This window comes from Corvus kubaryi, unplaced genomic scaffold (genome assembly GCF_017639235.1).
Source record: "Corvus kubaryi isolate FWS band 111438036 unplaced genomic scaffold, C.kubaryi_AGA036_p1.0 66, whole genome shotgun sequence".
Taxonomy (NCBI): Eukaryota; Metazoa; Chordata; class Aves; order Passeriformes; family Corvidae; genus Corvus; species Corvus kubaryi.
Window position 1 is genome coordinate 25,844,838 of NW_024582054.1, and position 17,169 is coordinate 25,862,006.

Consider the following 17,169-nt stretch of genomic DNA (forward strand, 5'->3'; position numbering starts at 1 on the left):
GCTACTATTAAAATACTACCTAAACCAGTTCCATCTATTGGCAAATGCTGATGGGGAGATCAAGAGAGTCTCAAGTATCCTAGAGCTTCAGCTTCCCAAACTCTTCAGCTCTTTTATGTTAACTTCTGCATTAGGCCTGAATTAACAACAGGTGCAATTTCAGTTCACAAGTTAATCCACAGCTGGATTCTCATACTGAATAAACATATGCCAATGAGTATATACTGTCCCACGTGGTTTACCTTTCCACTTACTTCCCTCCTCTCCTGTTGTGTTTTTTCCATGCTGTGCAAAACAGCTGGTTTAACTAAAATCCTCTTTAGGTGAGTTTAGGATTCTTGGCTGCAGTTTGAAAGTCAGGGGTTCAGTTTTATTTAGCCTCAGCTGATGGGGCTGAGAGCTAGAGGGTCTAAGAGCTAGGACTTAAAATGAAGGGCTGGGCTGCATCACACTGTCATCTTTTTAAGCTTTTCACAAGTCTTCATTCCAGAGAGAGCTGTAGCCTAGTTGCAGTACACAAATCTGTAGCTGCAAGTGGTTGGTTGTTGGTTTGTTTGGGTTTTTTTCAATTAACTTCACAGTTTTCACTGCAGCAGTCTTGGCCTCTGGGACAAGTCAAGGACAACCACAGCAGCTTCTGTCCAGGGGCAAAGGCCTCTGAAACTTACTGTTTAACCACATGTGTTCCAAGCTGATTGAAAACATTTCCAGCTGGAGGAATAAGGGTGAAAGAAAAGTTGCTTTAATAAAATAAATATACAGGCAGAAGAGTACAAAGCTAGCAGTTAAATAATATTTTTAGTGGCTTTCCATCTCATGAAAGAAACTGGAAATTAAACATCTCTGCCAGTTGTACAAAACAAATGTTTTCACAAATGGTTGGTACTAACATCTTTCAAGCCATCATCATAATTTCATAGTTAGTAGTTCCCCTCCCACACAAATAGACTACTCAGATTGTAAAGATGATAAGAGATAAGAGTTTTTGCTCCCTAACTGGCCTCCCATCTGTGGGCACTACTCCCACTTCTCCCAAGTGACTGCTCTCACCAAGAAGCTCTAAGCTGTGTTCTACATCACATTGTAAACACCTATCTGGGCAGCTACACAGAAACTGCCCAAAACATCAGTCAAACCAGGTAGGAGCAGCCATGTTAACAGCAACTTCTCCCTCTTTGAAGGAGAAAATAAATGCTGGATTGCCAGTAGTTGCAGCATGATGCAATTCAGCTGTTGGTAGTCAAACCTGTATCCTTCAGCACTCAGAGGGAGCTCTGACACACCAAGAAGCAAGTGCCAGACAAGCCAAGCTGTTGAAAGCTAATTGCATCCAAGGGCTCATTCTTCTTTCCCTCCTCAACAAGTCCTTGTCAGAATTGGTGAAATTATGCTGAAACTGAGCAGGTGCCTCTGGGTATTACACACAGGAGTTGGGGCTGGGGCTTCCAGAGGACCTGGGCACCAAGCTTGGCTGCCATGCTGTGGATATACCTTTGCTAGTCTTCACTGGAATTGCCACACAACTTACTTGATTCCATTTTTCAGGTGGGTCTCAGAGATCACGTGTAACAGGCTTGAGGCAGCCTGTTTAGTTCAGGTACGCTGCAAAAGAAATCTACCAGAATGATCCTTCAGAATAATTTGTCTGGTGATTGATTCATTAGGTTGCACGGAGTTTCTTTCTCTTTAGCTTTTCACTGGCACCCTCTGGAGCAGGAATCCCTTGTTTTCTTTTAATTATGGGCTGCTTGGCCATTGTGCCTTCACAGTGAGCTGCGAGTTGGGGGTGCAGAGCAGTGTCAGCCGGGCTTGCAGGGAGATCCGTGGAGGCTGAAGGATCAATGCCCATCGGTAAGGCATGGTCAGGTGTCAGCCCTGTGGGGGTAAATGCTTCTGCGGGTGGAGGCAGCTCAGGTGATTGCAACAGATCCTTCTCACTGCAGGGAAGCTCCAGGGCTGCTCTACAGTCATTCACTGCCTGAATTTCATTCATATTTGGAGGATTAGGGAAGGATTCTTCATCTTCTAAACTATCAGCATCCTCCAAAGGCATTGCTTTTGGGGCACGGTTTGTCCATGGTGCATCTTTTATACCACAGTCAGTGTGAACAGATGCATCTTCTGAATCACCATCATAAGGATCTAAAAACTAAAATAAAATTTCTAAACATGGTGGATGCTTATTTATCCTAAAAAAAAAAGCGCCAAACCAAACAAGATGCACCATACAGTGGACTTTAAAATCCCTTTCAACCTAAGTCACAGACTTACTGTGGAAGTTTTATTGTTTATCCACACATTCCTGCCTCTATTTTTGTTTTTGGATGCTACACCAAGAACTGTATTAATACCCAAAACCTACTTGTAGTCCCCTGGATTCCTTTGCTTTCTTGAGTCCTCCAGCAAGTGGGCTAGGCATGACCTATTTAAGAGAAGTTAACATAGGTTTAATAAGGCACTTTCCCATAAATTATCAAAAGAAAACCAGAGTATGTGGAAATCCTAGAGAAGAGGAAGCCAGATTGTCACCTTGCTAAAAGACAGTAAAAGTGTGTCTCAGTCTAACTTTTAAAGGTCTGGTAAAGTTAACCTGAAATAGAGCTATGGTAAGTCTTAGTGCACTTCAAGCATTGCACTAAAGAGAACAATGAGTAATTACATGCCACCAGAAAAATAAACCAAATCAGCACTTAAATAATGGTAGTCAGGGTACAATTTAGAGTCTAGAGAGCTTCCCTCCCACTCAGGTCCCTTTTTGTTCTTTCACATAGGGATGATTTGAAATCCTGAAATAGTGCTTAGAGCCTGGGCCTATTAATTAATTTAAAAAAAAAAAAAAAGAAGCCCTGTAGGGGAGACTCCATTTAGAAAGCAAACCCCAGAAAGGGAAAGAAGTTAACAGCAAGGAAAGTAGAAAAGTGCTTCTTGAGAAGGATCCACTGCAGGTGCTCAGAGAACACCCTGCCAGTCAGTGCCATGCTGCTTCCAGTGGGAAGGGGGAGAACTGAGCACAGCAGAGACAAAGCAGGGCTCAGGAATCTGGGCTCAACAGGAAACCAAAGGCTTTAGCACAGAGGCTGAAGTCCAAGTCCATTTGTGACCATGTATTCTTGTGCTGGTTCAAGGACAGAGACATCCCCACAAAGCCCTTCTGCTTCTCCAAAGAGCCCAGAAATTCCCCAGTCCTGCCCTGCCACCTGCCTCAGCAACCTCAGTGAGAGCAGCCAGCTCTTTGTTCAGGCTGGGACCTGTGCAAGTCCCCCTTCCCCCCTGCCCAGCCATCACACAGCTGGACTTCCAGGCTGGTTTCTCCCAGGAGAACACAGACAACTCCAGCCTTGCCCTGACATTTCTGGAAGGTGAAGTGGTGGCAGGCTCCCAGCAGGCAGCTTCTCCGAGCCACAGAGCACATGGACCAACAGCAAGCATCAATTCCAAAGACTTTTACCCATAAATTAAGTATTTTGTTCTCCACTACAGCATCAGGCCTTTTTTCATCAGCACTAAACACACTGGTTTGACAGAACAATGTTCAAGAAGTTACCAATATCCATAACTAACTGCCACAGCAACAGAACCGCTCTTAATCTCCCCCAAAATGGACAGTCAGAAGGTAGAGGTTCTCCACTCAGAGCTGTAGAAATCCCACTGGACCAGAGCTGCTGAAAGTTAACCACCAAGAACAGCCCAGGTCAGCATTTTCTTAGCATTTATCTGCCTAGAACAGTCTCTTTCCTGCCTCATCCCCCTAGAATCAACTTTAGGAAAATTAGTAACAGTTGTAAGAAAAAGCCTGATAGAGAGGGTAGTGTTGGGTTTGGAGTTGCTTTGGTTTTTTTTCCAGTCACAAAATCAACTACCCCCCACAACATGCCTCAGATGATCTCTATTGAGGCTGGAGGAAGAGCTGGATACACATCGGAGAATCACATCACCATCAGAACACTTCAGAGTCAGTCCTTACCTCCGCCCTGCATTCAGACTCGGACTCTGTGCTTGACTCCACTGTGCACTTCTGCTGCAGAGGAGGAAGGGAAATGAATGCCACTCAAAGCAGAAGTTACTGCAGCTTCAGGCTAAAACTGAAGTTCTAGTACCAACTGTAAGTGCTGAGTTTCTCCACAGCTTCCCCATCTGAAGCCAGCTTGTCTTTCTAAATATCCTACAGGTGTGGTGCTGGTTGGGTTGTGTAAGTGAGACATAAGGGGAAAATAGAAGTCTCTCTTATCACTCCTCACCCCCAAAAACACAAAGGGAAGCAGTCCAGAATATGCCTTGCACTTGCTAAGAATTGTTACTCCAGGCTTGTGAGTAACTTTACAAAACAATTTTTAGTTTGCACTGTGGTTCTGTTTGTTTCTTTGCATTTGGTGGCCCTACAGCTCAGAAATGTAACTGCAGATAAATGACTCAAAACACACCCATTTTTACTAAAGCTCTTGCTTAGAAAGAGACCTTACAAACAAACACCTTGCCTAGTCCCCAGAGGGTAGCACAGAAGTGGAGGATTTTCCTCCATCCCTCCCCTTTAAATTAATTCATCCACACCTGTTCTTCACACACTCTTTTCCAGCCCTGCCAGCTGCACCATCAGGCCAAGGGCAAACCAACAAACACTTTCTGAATTATATTTTAATAGGGAGGTAGAGAAGCAGCAATCAGAAAAGTTACCATGTATTTTCGTGCCAGCCTTTCTACGCAGTCTGGGCTTTTAACAGAATCCTCCTTTTCTTGAGCATGTACTGAAACAGGCAAAGGGTAAGAGAGCACATTAGAAAAAACCTTCTCAGAGATAAATTGCCCACACATGGCTACTCCCTTTATGCTAGAAAAGTTGATCAGTCTGTGTTAAGCTCTCAAACAAAGGCAGCTTCTGTTTAAAAAAATAAGAAGCAGCCACTGTCTTCTACCACAACAAGACTTCACACACTAGTCCTTCATGCAGCATGAGGAAAATATCTTTTTTAAAAGAAGTTGATACCAGTAACATGGACTTTTTTTTTTCCTTTTCTTTTAGGCACTACAAGCTTTCAGCATCCTAGAAGAGGTATTTATACTCAAGACATCCAACCAGACTAGAGAGGGATAAATGCAAAGCTGTGCCATAAGCCAGCCCTCTATTCCAGTCCCCCATGCCCAAAATCCAGTCTCTGTACACTCAGCCCCCACCCCCAGGGCTCTGTTATAGGGGTTCCCCCCCTTCCATACCCCCCATGGGCTGCCCAGCCTCCCTCCTCTTCCTCCGCCACTGCCGCTTCCCAGCCGAGGCCATCCTGACGCCAGCACCTCCCACCTCTCCAGCTTTATGGGCTGGGCCCCGCTGCCCCCACCTCCACCCTTACACCAGCCCTGCTCAACCACCTCCACCTGGAGAGCTGCTCCTTCAAAAAGAGGGAATGAAGGAAGAAAACTCAAGAGCGATGCCCTCCCGTGAAAGAAAGCTCTTTGTGCCACTGCAAGGCTCCAGGCTGCTCTGCAGCAGAGCCAACTGTGTGGGGCCTTCAGTCATTACATTTCCCAAGTGTGTATATAAAATAGACACACACGCACACACATATGTAAAAGCACAAGGCCTGGTGGCTTCTTCTTCCCCTCTGCTCCCACCAATTTATTTTCTGGAGTCCCATTTCTTTCACACCACCCTCAGGCAGACAGAAGAGTCAACAACCAAAGGGAACCACCCTCTTTCTTCCAGAGGCAGCCAGGGTGTTCAAAGATATTTCTTCCTGCAATTTGCTGGAGCAGACATCTCCCCTGTAGAAGAGGGACAGTTGTAGCTGGACACACAAAGCTGTCTGAGCATCCTTCTTGAAGACTTAAAATCCAGCACAACAATTTTACCGTTTATAAGTTCCAGGAATAGTATTTTTTCAGAGTTACTGGAGAACTATAAATCAGGTCTGTTTTTCACAAAGAAGCAGATCTGATTTGACCCTTTAAAAGCCACATCTCCATTCCCTTTCTTCTTGTTCTTTTTATAGGAAATGAGGAACTATTTTTACTTTCTTCCAAATCAAATTCCTTTTCTTCCCATTATCCCTTTCCTGCTACTATATAAAAACCTCAGCAAAACAAACATCTCACTCTAAAGCCAGCAGTGCTGGTGAAAAGGCACCAGGAACAAGTCCCAGTGGAGGTGACAGTGACAGCAGCTGTATGAGGAGCAGCTCCTAAGCCTTCACCCCACTTTTGCCTCCAGCTGAGCTTAGACCCCATTACTTACACCTCTTTTCTTCCCAGACACCTCCTTTTCCATCTCCTTACCTCCCCTACCCAGACCAAAACCATCTGATGATTACTCCCTCTCTTCAGAATCTCCAACCATTTTCAAAACACAGCAGCCAAAAATCTCACTCGGTACCCCATAGCACCTCCCACCACCGAGGTGGGAGCTAAGGAGCTGCTGCCTGCATCACCAGCTGAGCTGAATGAGCACAAATGACCATCATGCTTCACCCAAATACATGGCTGGGAGTCATTACTCCCACAAAAGCCTGCCCAAAATTAGCTATGGATGCTTCACAGGCAGCAGCTGTTAGCGACAAGGCCCCAGGCTCCATGGATTGGTCTGCCAGGCGATGCAGATGAAATGGCAGCTGCAAGGGTGAGCACAGTTCAAGGCTCCCCCTGTGCTCTTCTGGGCAGGGCCAGGCAGCAGTTAGTCACACAACAGAATTCCAAAGGAGATCTTGGGTGTCCACTTCCCAGAGCACACAGGTGATGCCACCACTGAGCCCTGGGGCTGCAGTGTGAATGGGGAGGTGGCCAGAGGGTCACAGGGGCGCAGCAACGCTCGCTCCAGGGTTCATTCCCATCATTTCCCACTGCTCAGTGCTCTGCCTCTCCTCGTCACTCCTGGCCCTGCACAGAACTTGTGCCAGCCTCAGCAAGCTCTGATTTCCCTTGAGTCCAGGCCTTCTTATGGTCTGACTGCTCAGTGTAATGTAGGGAACAACTCAAAACACCCAACACGTTCTCAGGGCAAGAAATACTGGAGATAACCTGCAAGTTTCACCTGAATTATTCTCTAAGAGATAAATTAGTTTTCAAGAGAGGTTAAGACTTGCGCCAGCACTGACCAAGTGGAAAAGTCTTCAGCATTTTTTGTCACAGTAAATTTTAAATCCCAGTGTTACTAATTGGAAGGTATTTTCGCTATTTTTTACACATTATGGAAGATGTTGTGTAATAGGCTTTAGTCACAAGTCACACATACCTTAAAATCTACCTTAGTCTTGATACAATACTACTGAATCAGAATTTTTTACAGAGGCCTTGAAGTAGCAACCGAAAGCTTGCTGAGCTCTGCTCTCCTGATACCTTCCAACATTGAGCATCACAGAAGGAAGCCTTTTCCTCCTGATCATTGCTTCTATCACTCACACCGAACTGAAAGTCAGTACTAGTGCACACATTAGAAACTGTAACTCCCTTCCAGCAGCTGGTTTGATGTCATGTTTATTACAGCAGCAGGACATCCATCACTACTACAAGGGATGGTGATGGAACACAGACATCACATCCTGGCTGTGCTGTGCAGAACAGGGTGAGCAGCTCCTGCCAAGGCACAAGGACACTTGAGTTGGAGCACATCTCACACGGGCCCCAGGCAGGGCTGTGGGGGAACCACAGCTCCTGCCTCACTCTCCAAGAACATTTTGTCCTTGCTTTGATAATGCTTTCACTGACATGCAAGAACCAGTCTCTTCTGCAGACTTCATGAGATAATTTGCAATGGTTTTGTATGTTTCATGTTGTGACACAGAATGTGATGTGTGTAAAGACAAATGCCCCACTTGTTACATACATTCAGCCTTCAGCAATTGTGTGAACAGTAATTGAAGTGGATTTTCATATCCCATCTCTTATTTCTCAAGTTTCATTCTTGGAGAAAGAATTCAGATTTGCAACCCTGTGATCACCTCAGTCTAGTGAGCTGACATGCAGGAACACCAGCTTGAAGCAAGTGGCCCGAGGCCAGTGAACTCCTCAGCTCACAGTGTTATCCATCCTATGCATAAAACAGGGATTGCCCTCCCCCCCCCCCAGTGCGGCTTTGACATAAAGATCTCCTTACAAAGCCACAACTTATACAAGTTACTTTGAACTAGCTCCAGGAAACTGACTTTAGGTACCTGTGAAATACAGTTAGGACCAGAAACTCCCGTATTTTCACCTCACTACATTAACAAACACCAGCACAGCATCATTGTATGTGAATTATTTTACAGTGGGAGCTCCTGTTCATGGAGCAGAAGAGATGGACACAGGACACCAGCAGGGCAAGGTGCTCAGAATGCGCCCTTACCACCACCCCCCCTTGGATCAGTTCATTGAACTCAAGCTATCATGAATACCAAATAGAACCTGCCTGAAGTCAAAGGGCACCCAACAGGCACCAAAGGCAAGTTGCTGGACAGAGAAGTCCACAGCTTGAATTCTTTTTGCTAGTCAAACACCAAGGAATACAAAATGCAGCACAACCAAGCAGCTCCATGGCAGGTTGTGTGATGTGTAACAAACTTCTCAGGCAAAAGCACCTGATCCACCTCCCTGCAGCACCCGGGAGTGGAGTTGCAGCTGCATTCACCCAGACTTTGAACCAGTTGCTGAACCACGAATGTGCATTAAACCCAACTTGGGAGTGAATACTTGTTCAGAGACCCCTCCTGCTCTGGTGTGGCACTGTAGTAGGACCACCAAGCACACCCTATTAATTATACATGTAATGTGACAGCAGCTGGATGCTCAGGATCCAGAGCCACAACTCACATGGGCATGGGCAGAGCAGCTTTGTTCCAGTGTGAACACACAAGTCCAGTGACACAGTTCAATTCTTAACACTTTTATTCTTACAGTTCTAGGTTTGAACTGTACATGCAGAGTTGCATAAGTCACAATAGAGATTTACAGTGGATTCTATTCTATGGTAGAGTGCAATCCAGAATCCTTGAACAGTATAAAAAACAACTTTAAACATCAAGACCTTGTTAGGAGCAGAAGGATTAAAGCTTCCCCAAGAGATTCAGCTCTCCTAGATACCTAGTTACTAGGTACTGTATGTTAGACACATAAGAATTGAAGAGCTGTGGAACACTAAACAAACTTGGAACACCCTGATGTCTTCCCATCTTCATTACTTCTTTCCGCATTTCTGGCAATTAAGAATAAGTCAAAAACCCTGCCACCTGCAACCAGCTAATACAGACAAAAATAACTACTCCTTACTTGCCTGTTTAGGGTTGTACAGTGTTAAAGAAAATATTCCCTCAATGGCATTTGTATCTCACATCAGCTGAAAAAGCAATGTAACAAAAATAAAGGTATAACATCTTTGAAAATAAATATAAAGAGGGAATGCAGACAAAGTGTCAAAGATTTTTTTTTTGGCAGGTAACATTCATAATATACAAAATATAACTTATTCATATTAGCCAAGGAAACATTCATGAGTTCCTGTAAACTGGTTTAATCCACCTCCTCCATGCGTGATGTGTCGTCATCTCCTTCAAGAGGTGGCATCTCCTCAGTGACTGCTGGGCTGGCTTCTTCTGCAGCAGTGTCATCTTCATCAATGCCTGCACAGGAAACACACATACCATTAATGCTAACAGCACAACTCAAACCTTTCACCTCCACAGCACTTCCAGCCACCTGAGGGGTCCATTTTCCACACTACCAAGCAGGACACCAAGGTGACCTCAAGACAATACACCCCCAGTTCACTGGAGCCAGGACAGATTTGGGAACTTACCCAGCCCAAGTTTGATCATTCTGTAAATGCGGTTGGCATGTGTCTGAGGATCTTCTAAGCTGAAGCCAGAGGACAGGAGTGCTGTCTCATACAGCAAGATGACAAGATCCTTCACAGACTTGTCATTCTTATCAGCCTCTGCTTTCTGCCTCAGTGTTTCAATGATGGAATGATCAGGATTAATCTCCAGGTGTTTCTTTGCTGCCATATATCCCATTGTGGAGTTGTCCCTTAATGCCTGCGCTTTCATGATCCTCTCCATGTTGGCTGTCCAGCCATACGTACTTGTCACAATGCAGCACGGGGAAGTAACTAAACGATTGGACACCACAACCTGCAGAGGGAATAAAAAAGCAGAAGTTTGCAATTTAAGCATTTCAGCAAGTACAACTGATTTACCCTGAATTCATTTTTATCACAGAACTTGTTATCTAGGTAAACAAATTACCACTTTTACCTTTTCCACTTTCTTCTCAAGGATATCTTTCATTATCTTGCAAAGATTTTCAAACTTTGCCTTCTTCTCCTCCTGCTTCTTTTTCTCTTCCTCATCTTCTGGAAGCTCCAGACCCTCCTTTGTTACAGAAACCAGGGTCTTGCCTTCAAATTCCTTCAGCTGCTGCACACAGTATTCATCAATAGGCTCAATCATGTAGATCACTTCCAGCCCGTGTTTGCGAAGACGCTCCACAAACGCAGAGTTGGCCACCTGATCCTTTGTTTCACCTGCAAAAAACAACACCACCACAGATGAGCATCAGCCCTAACAGCAGCTTGCTCATGTTCTGCAGAGCCTTTGCAACATCTGTGGTGCTTCATGCCCCAACCACAGGAAAAAAATAAAGGGCACCAACAGCCTGAAGACACTCAAGCTGCTTGAACTCACACTCCAGCATCTAATACTCTGAACTGATTTGGAAGCAAATTTGCATTTCCTGGAATCCCAGGTAAAAAATGTTCCTTGCTTGGCAGGAGTGGGAAACTGAGAACCCTCTAAGAGCATTTATAAATCCCCCAGAAGGTAACCCTACATTATGAGTGTAGGCATTTACAGAATTTCAATTCCCAACTCACCAGTAATGTAGTAGACATGTTTCTGGTTTTCCTTCATCCGAGTGCAGTAATCCTTCAGAGAAACCATTTCATCACCAGATGCAGATGTGTAGTACCTCAGCAGCTCTGAGAGCTTCTTGCGGTTCTGCGAATCCTCATGGATGCCAAGCTACAGGAGGAGAAAGAAAAATCAGCAAGTGCTTCCTTTAGTTAAATACTGAACTGCGGTAGTTCAGTAGTTCAGGCACAACAACAATCTCTAACTGCAAAGATCAGCACTGTTCAGCAGAAAGACAACAAACTTTGATGTTCTTGGAGAACTGCTCGTAGAACTTTTTGTAGTTCTCCTTGTCTTCAGCCAGCTCAGTGAAAAGTTCCAAGCACTTCTTCACCAAGTTCTTCCGGATCACTTTCAGGATCTTGCTTTGCTGCAGCATCTCACGAGAAATATTCAGAGGTAAATCCTCAGAGTCTACCACACCTCTCATGAAATCTGGAGAGTGACAGAATTACCTTTTTTAGTCTCAAGCAATAAATATTACCAGTCACTCTACCTACATGCAGCTCTGCCCATTAAAAATTATGAATTGGTTTCTACAGAACTCTGGGAAACATCAACGGAGCAGTACTTCTAAACTGCTCAGATACCTCATCAGCTATTTAGAACTGAGATCCTCCCCCTTCCAAGTTTCTTTAAATTCAAAAGGAAACCACAGAATAGCTAAGCAGTTCCTCTAACGTTTTAGGGAACACTATCCCCAAAATTATACTCACTCAGATATTCAGGGATCAGCTCCTCACAGTTGTCCATGATGAAAACTCTGCGCACATACAGTTTGATATTGTTCTTCTTCTTCCTGTTTTCAAACAGATCAAAGGGTGCACGCCGTGGGACAAAAAGGAGAGCCCTGAATTCCAGCTGCCCTTCCACAGAGAAGTGCTGTGAGAAAGCAGTATGGATAGTTTTAGTCCATTTGCACGGTTTCCCACTGTGGTAACTACTTAACAGCTCTTCAAATGCAATACACGAACTGACCACTGGAGATCAAATTAACAAAGCAGCTGAGACACTGGTCAGGAACAAGCACTTTCCTCAGACAGACACATTGAATTAGTGTTCAGTTACTCAGGCCAGCAGACCAATTCAGACCACATTCAGTTCCTTAAACAGCATACTGAGATTTAGAAAGCAAATGTATTCTTATTGCACTTCCTGCTATCAGACAATGAAAGGCATAAAACCTTTTCAATTAAGAATTACAAACATAATTTATCTTTAACCCAGTTTTAAATTTAGACATGAAAACTAAACTATGAACTCGGAAGGCATCTGCACCTCCCGACTGCAGGTTCAGTTCAGATCATGAACACCAATGCACAACAGATCAGAGTTCAGCAGCATGTTTAGCAAGCTTCCAGCTTCAGTGCTGTGTACTATGGTTTAAATGTCCACATATACAACAGCTATAATTGTGTGTCGAGAGAAAAACTTACTTTGACAGCCAGGTGGTCTTCCCAGTCATTAGTCAGACTCTTGTAGAATTCTCCATACTCCTCATTGGTTATGTCATCTGGGTTCCTGGTCCAAATGGGCTTGGTCTTGTTGAGCTCTTCCTGATCAATGTACTTCTCCTTAATCTTCTTTTTCTTCTTCTTATCTCCATCCTTCTTCTCTTCTTCTTCATCAGAACCAACATCTTCAATCTCTGGTTTATCTTCTGTCTTTTCCTCCTTCTCATCTTTTTCTTCTTCCTTTTCCTCAGCCTCATCATCACTCACCTCCTTATCACGCTCCTTCTCCACCTACAAAAAAGACAGCAGTACTTGAATTTCAAAAACTCTAAGTTTATAAAGTTGCAGTTCTAAGGTACCCCTTGTAGTCTCACAAAGCCAGAAAACTCCACAAACATGGTGCCAAGCTTTCCCTCCTACACTCCAAGGACTCTGGGTGCTGACACAAGTGGTGTTGGTGTGCTATGAGCCAAGTTCTTACCATTCAGTGCCATTACACTGAATGACTCATAATAATGCACCCACATGCAGTCAACAGTTTGGATACAGACACTACCGGCTTGGGAAACACCTGTGGTTTTTTTTAGTCCTGTGAAATACCATTTTGCGTAACAACTGCACTTCCCAAGAGCTTTCTCCATGTAACATCTGAAAGAATTGACACTAACCAAATAAAAATTGACTGCTCCTTTTACACAAACTCATGTGTGAAAGCAGCAATACTCATTTAGTATTTCAAGTAAGGTACGTACAAAGAGCGTGATTGGGTAGCCGATGAACTGAGAGTGCTTCTTCACAATTTCCTTGATTCGACGCTCTTCCAGGTATTCAGTCTGATCTTCTTTAAGATGCAGGATGACTTTTGTTCCACGGCCCAGAGGTTCACCTAGAATGGAGTTTACACATTTTACTTTGCTGCAGCACAGCAAACCTTGATTAATTTTTAAAAAGACACTGCTCTATCAGCAATTTTCTCACCACTAAGTAAATGAAGCTCCTAGGTCTAGAAACAGCCTAGGTTACACTTTCTCGGGTTTCCCTACATGTATTTCAAACAAGTTTCAGGAAATGTTTCCTAGACTGTTCAGTGTCTTTAGACTGCATACACAGTTGTTGAAGCCTACAAGTATTTTTCCACACAAACTTTGAAAGGTTAAGTCTTAATACACCATTTACCTGGCCATTCTGTATATTTCAAATTATGCCAACTTAAATGACCAGGGATGAACCTGGACCTGTGCCTGATCTGACACATGATTTGTACTAATTCCTTTTATCTAGTGTCTTTTCCAAGACAAAGTATGTGCCACTGCCAAACATATTTAAAAAGCATCACTGAGCCAGAACACTGAACACTCACCATTATCCAGTCTGACAGTGAAGGACCCTCCAGCTGAGGACTCCCAAGCATACTGCTCATCATCGTTGTGCTTGGTGATCACTGTTACTTTTTCAGCAACCAGGTAAGCAGAGTAGAAGCCAACACCAAACTGACCAATCATGGAGATATCGGCCCCTGCCTGCAGGGCTTCCATGAAAGCCTTGGTGCCAGACTTGGCAATAGTACCAAGGTTGTTGACCAGGTCAGCTTTGGTCATCCCAATGCCAGTATCTACAATGGTTAGAGTGCGATCATGCTTGTTTGGAATCAGGTTAATTTTCAGCTCTTTTCCAGAATCCAGCTTGCTTGGGTCAGTCAAGCTTTCATATCTTATCTTATCCAGAGCCTGTAAAAGAAGAGACAGGTTTCAGTATTCCCTGACTATTCCTAGGAATTTCAGCAATTGTCATAATTTACCAGGCTAGCACTGGTACTCACATCTGAGGAATTGGAGATCAGCTCACGGAGGAAGATTTCCTTATTGGAGTAGAATGTATTGATGATCAGAGACATCAACTGAGCAATCTCAGCCTGAAAGGCAAAGGTCTCCACCTCCTCCTCCATTGGTTGGTCCTGAGTTTGCACAGCTTCCGGCATCTGTGAAGATAGAGGGAGGAGCTGAAATTCCATCTGGAACAGCCTAGCTAACATATCCTCTTTCATGCAGTGACAATGGCACTCTGAGATCAAGTACTTCAACCACGTGGCTTCAGCATCAGGGGAACACACACATAAAAAAAAAAACCCTTCCCAGATCTTATTTCCAGCCAGTAACCCCTCAGAAATTTAAAGGAATGCAGAAAATAGATGACAAGACAAACTACAGGCTCACTTTACGCTCACTTTACTTTGCAGCACTTAGAATAAGACAAGACTTTTCCTCTCTAACTTCCTTAATTTATGAATTGGTATGAGACCTTTATTTTCCCTCTCCACAGAACTACCTAAAGTCTTCATATGGGTGATTTCTCTCTTATTAGCATCCACCTATTACTTTGCATTCATAGTTATCTCCTCCAGCAGCAAACACTATGCACAACTCCCACCTATGTACCAACACCGCTCAACCGGACTCATTTCTCTGGACAAATACTAACGTGGATAAATATTCGTCCTTCACCGGCAACCTGCTGCCCACGGTCCTCCCCTGCGGGAGCCAAACCTCAGGGGCGGCGGATTTCGCCCGACAGAGATTTGCGCAACCACAGCCACGCTTCGATCGCTGCAGGACAGCGGCACCGAGCGCGGCCGGACCCGCGGGGCGGCCCCGGCTCCCCCCGCCCGCGCCAGGACCGCGCCCCCGAGCGGGAGCTGCGCCGCAGCGCCCCCTAGCGGCGCCCGCCAGCACCGCGACACGTTCTAGAAACTGCCAGAGCCTTCCCTGCCCCCCGCATCCCGCCCGCGCCGCGCGCGCGCCGCCCCCCTCGCCCCCCCAAAGCGCTGCGGTGCCAGCAGCCCCCGAGCCCGCTCCTGGCCTCACGTCCTCGCCCCGCTCCTGCCCCTTCACACCGCTCTTTCTCCCCATCCCCCCTTCCTTCCCTCCTGTACTCCGCTTTTCTCCCGTTCCTTCCTTCCTGCCGCCCCCGCTCTCTTCCCCTCTGCCCCTCACTCCCTTCTCTCCCGGCGCTCCGCTGCTTCCCTCTAGCCCGTTCTCCCTCCTCCCACAGTACTCCTCTTTCTGCAACCCATTTCTTCTCCCGATCACCGCCGCTCCTTTTCTCCCGCTCCCAGGCTCCTTTCCTTCCCTCCCGCCCCCGCCGCTTTCCCGGCCCGGCGCTCCCCCACCGTCGCTCCTCCATCTTGCGCTCTCATGGCTAGGCACCCATTCATTGAGAATGAATCCCTCCAGCCGCCCGCTCCCTCCGCACCAAAGCGGGCTCGGGTCACCCCCCCCCCCCCCCTCCCAGCCACTCTGGGACGCGGAGGCGGCGCTGCAGCCCAGGACAAGAACAGCCTTCCCTGACCGCCACCTACGCCCCCTGCTCCGCTACGATACCGGACCCCTTCCCCCCCAAGGAACGACCCATCAGTTTCCCCCCCTTCCGCCACCTTTCTTAAGGAACATAAATTTAATAAACCGAGTTCAGAAGCATCAGCGACAACCCCCCTTTCAGCCATACCCAGTCTTTGAACCCGACCACCCTCCGAACCCCAGCCACCTTTCCCAAAATCTAAAGAAGCACGGACGGAAGCACGACCAGCGCCACGCGGCTCCTACAGCACACCCCACCCCCCACGCAATCTCTAACACCAGCCCCACACCCCCAACGACCGAGCCCCGAGATTCGGTCAGAAAACACTCCCTGCACCGATCCAGCCCTAGCAAGCGCTGACTGCCGCCTCCACCGCTCACCTTGGCAAGGGGAAGGGGCGCTGCTCTCCTCGCTGACGCTGTAACACAACCCTCACGCTCTGCGATACCCTCAGTAGTGCGCGCTCCCCGCCGCCCGCCCGGTTTATATACGGCAGGATCCGCCTCCTTCCAGAACCATCGGGAACCTTCACCGCCGGCGCGGGGGGGCCCGGGGAGGGGGGCGAGAGGCGGGGGCGGAACCAGCCGGCCGGGGGGAGGGGCCGTGCCGCTCGCAGCCAATCGCAGCCGTCCGCGACAGGCGCCGCGGGGCGGTGGCTGAATGGGCGAGAGCGCGCGCCCTCCTCCCACCCCGCCCCCCTGCGCCCCCAGCGATTGGCTCGGCCGGGAATCCGAGGGGAGGGGGGAAGCAGGGAGGAGGTGGGCGCATGCGCAGTAGCTGGCGGCGCAAAGCGGCGCTGAATGGGCGGGGCCCGGGGCGGCGCGCGAGTGGCGGGTGACGTCACCCGCTCCCGAGCGCCGCTCCGAACGTCCTAGAAGGGGGCGGGGCCGGGTCCCTTGTCCCCCCCAGTCCTCCTTCATCCTGCTCCCGCCCCCGCGGAGCGGCAGGGAAGGGCCTGGAACACTCGGGGTGCTCCCCCCCCCCCCCCCCCCCCCGGGAAGGGCCCAGGGCCGGGGTGTGGGGTGGTGGTGGTGGTCAACCTCTCTCTCCCGTTCCGAGCCCCCGTCCCTGCTGCGTGGCCGGTGCCCCGGCGTGCGGGAGTGCAGGGGTGCGGGTGCTCAGGTGTGTGAGAGTGCGGGGTGCAGGTGTGTGTGAGTGCAGGGTGCAGGTGTGTGTGAGGGTGCGGGTGCTCAGGTGTGCGAGAGTGCCGGGGTGCAGGTGTGTGTGTGAAGGTGCGGCGTGCAGGTGTGTGTGTGAGCGCGGGGTGGAGGTGTGTGTGAGGGTCCGGGGTGCAGGTGTGTGTGAGGGTGCGGGGGTGAGGTGTGTGTGTGAGTGCGGGGTGCAGGTGTGTGTGAGGGTGCGGGGGTGCAGGGGTATGTGTGAGTGCGGGGTGCAGGTGTGTGTGTGAGCGCGGGGTGCAGGTGTGTGTGTGAGGGTGCGGGGTGCAGGTGTGTGTGAGGGTGCGGGGTGCAGGTGTGTGTGAAGGTGCGGGGGTG

The 17,169-nt window shown here is 47.6% G+C and overlaps 2 protein-coding genes across 2 annotated transcripts; both read right to left on the bottom strand.

Moving 5' to 3' along the window:
• Positions 1 to 720: 720 nt before the first annotated feature.
• Positions 721 to 5,120, bottom strand: LOC121673694. Its single transcript, XM_042047296.1, has 4 exons — positions 4,672 to 5,120; positions 3,965 to 4,018; positions 2,363 to 2,422; positions 721 to 2,149 (listed from the first exon to the last, which is right to left on the bottom strand). Exons 1-4 carry the CDS (start codon positions 4,807 to 4,809, stop codon positions 1,661 to 1,663), a joined length of 741 nt encoding a protein of 246 aa, XP_041903230.1. The 5' UTR covers positions 4,810 to 5,120; the 3' UTR covers positions 721 to 1,660.
• Positions 5,121 to 8,829: 3,709 nt separating this feature from the next.
• On the bottom strand, positions 8,830 to 16,249 carry HSP90AA1 (heat shock protein 90 alpha family class A member 1). Its single transcript, XM_042047295.1, has 11 exons — positions 16,054 to 16,249; positions 14,139 to 14,297; positions 13,680 to 14,046; positions 13,072 to 13,205; positions 12,302 to 12,610; positions 11,582 to 11,747; positions 11,110 to 11,300; positions 10,829 to 10,976; positions 10,212 to 10,480; positions 9,755 to 10,088; positions 8,830 to 9,578 (listed from the first exon to the last, which is right to left on the bottom strand). The coding sequence occupies exons 2-11, from the start codon at positions 14,295 to 14,297 to the stop codon at positions 9,469 to 9,471; spliced, it is 2,187 nt and encodes a 728-aa protein (XP_041903229.1). The 5' UTR covers positions 16,054 to 16,249; the 3' UTR covers positions 8,830 to 9,468.
• Positions 16,250 to 17,169: the final 920 nt, after the last annotated feature.

What these genes read in the sequence shown, in the direction of transcription:
- LOC121673694 (XM_042047296.1), bottom strand. Translation starts at nt 4,809, where the DNA reads ATGTGTGGGCAATTTATCTCTGAGAAGGTTTTTTCTAATGTGCTCTCT. An exon ending in GGCTGGCACGAAAATACATG is followed by an intron (nt 4,019 to 4,671) that starts GTAACTTTTCTG and finishes CCTCCTCTGCAG; the next exon opens with CAGAAGTGCACAGTGGAGTC. An exon ending in AGGAATCCAGGGGACTACAA is followed by an intron (nt 2,150 to 2,362) that starts GTAGGTTTTGGG and finishes ATTTTATTTTAG; the next exon opens with TTTTTAGATCCTTATGATGG.
- HSP90AA1 (XM_042047295.1), bottom strand. Translation starts at nt 14,297, where the DNA reads ATGCCGGAAGCTGTGCAAACTCAGGACCAACCAATGGAGGAGGAGGTG. An exon ending in GCTACCCAATCACGCTCTTT is followed by an intron (nt 12,611 to 13,071) that starts GTACGTACCTTA and finishes TCTTTTTTGTAG; the next exon opens with GTGGAGAAGGAGCGTGATAA. An exon ending in GCTGATCCCTGAATATCTGA is followed by an intron (nt 11,301 to 11,581) that starts GTGAGTATAATT and finishes GTCACTCTCCAG; the next exon opens with ATTTCATGAGAGGTGTGGTA.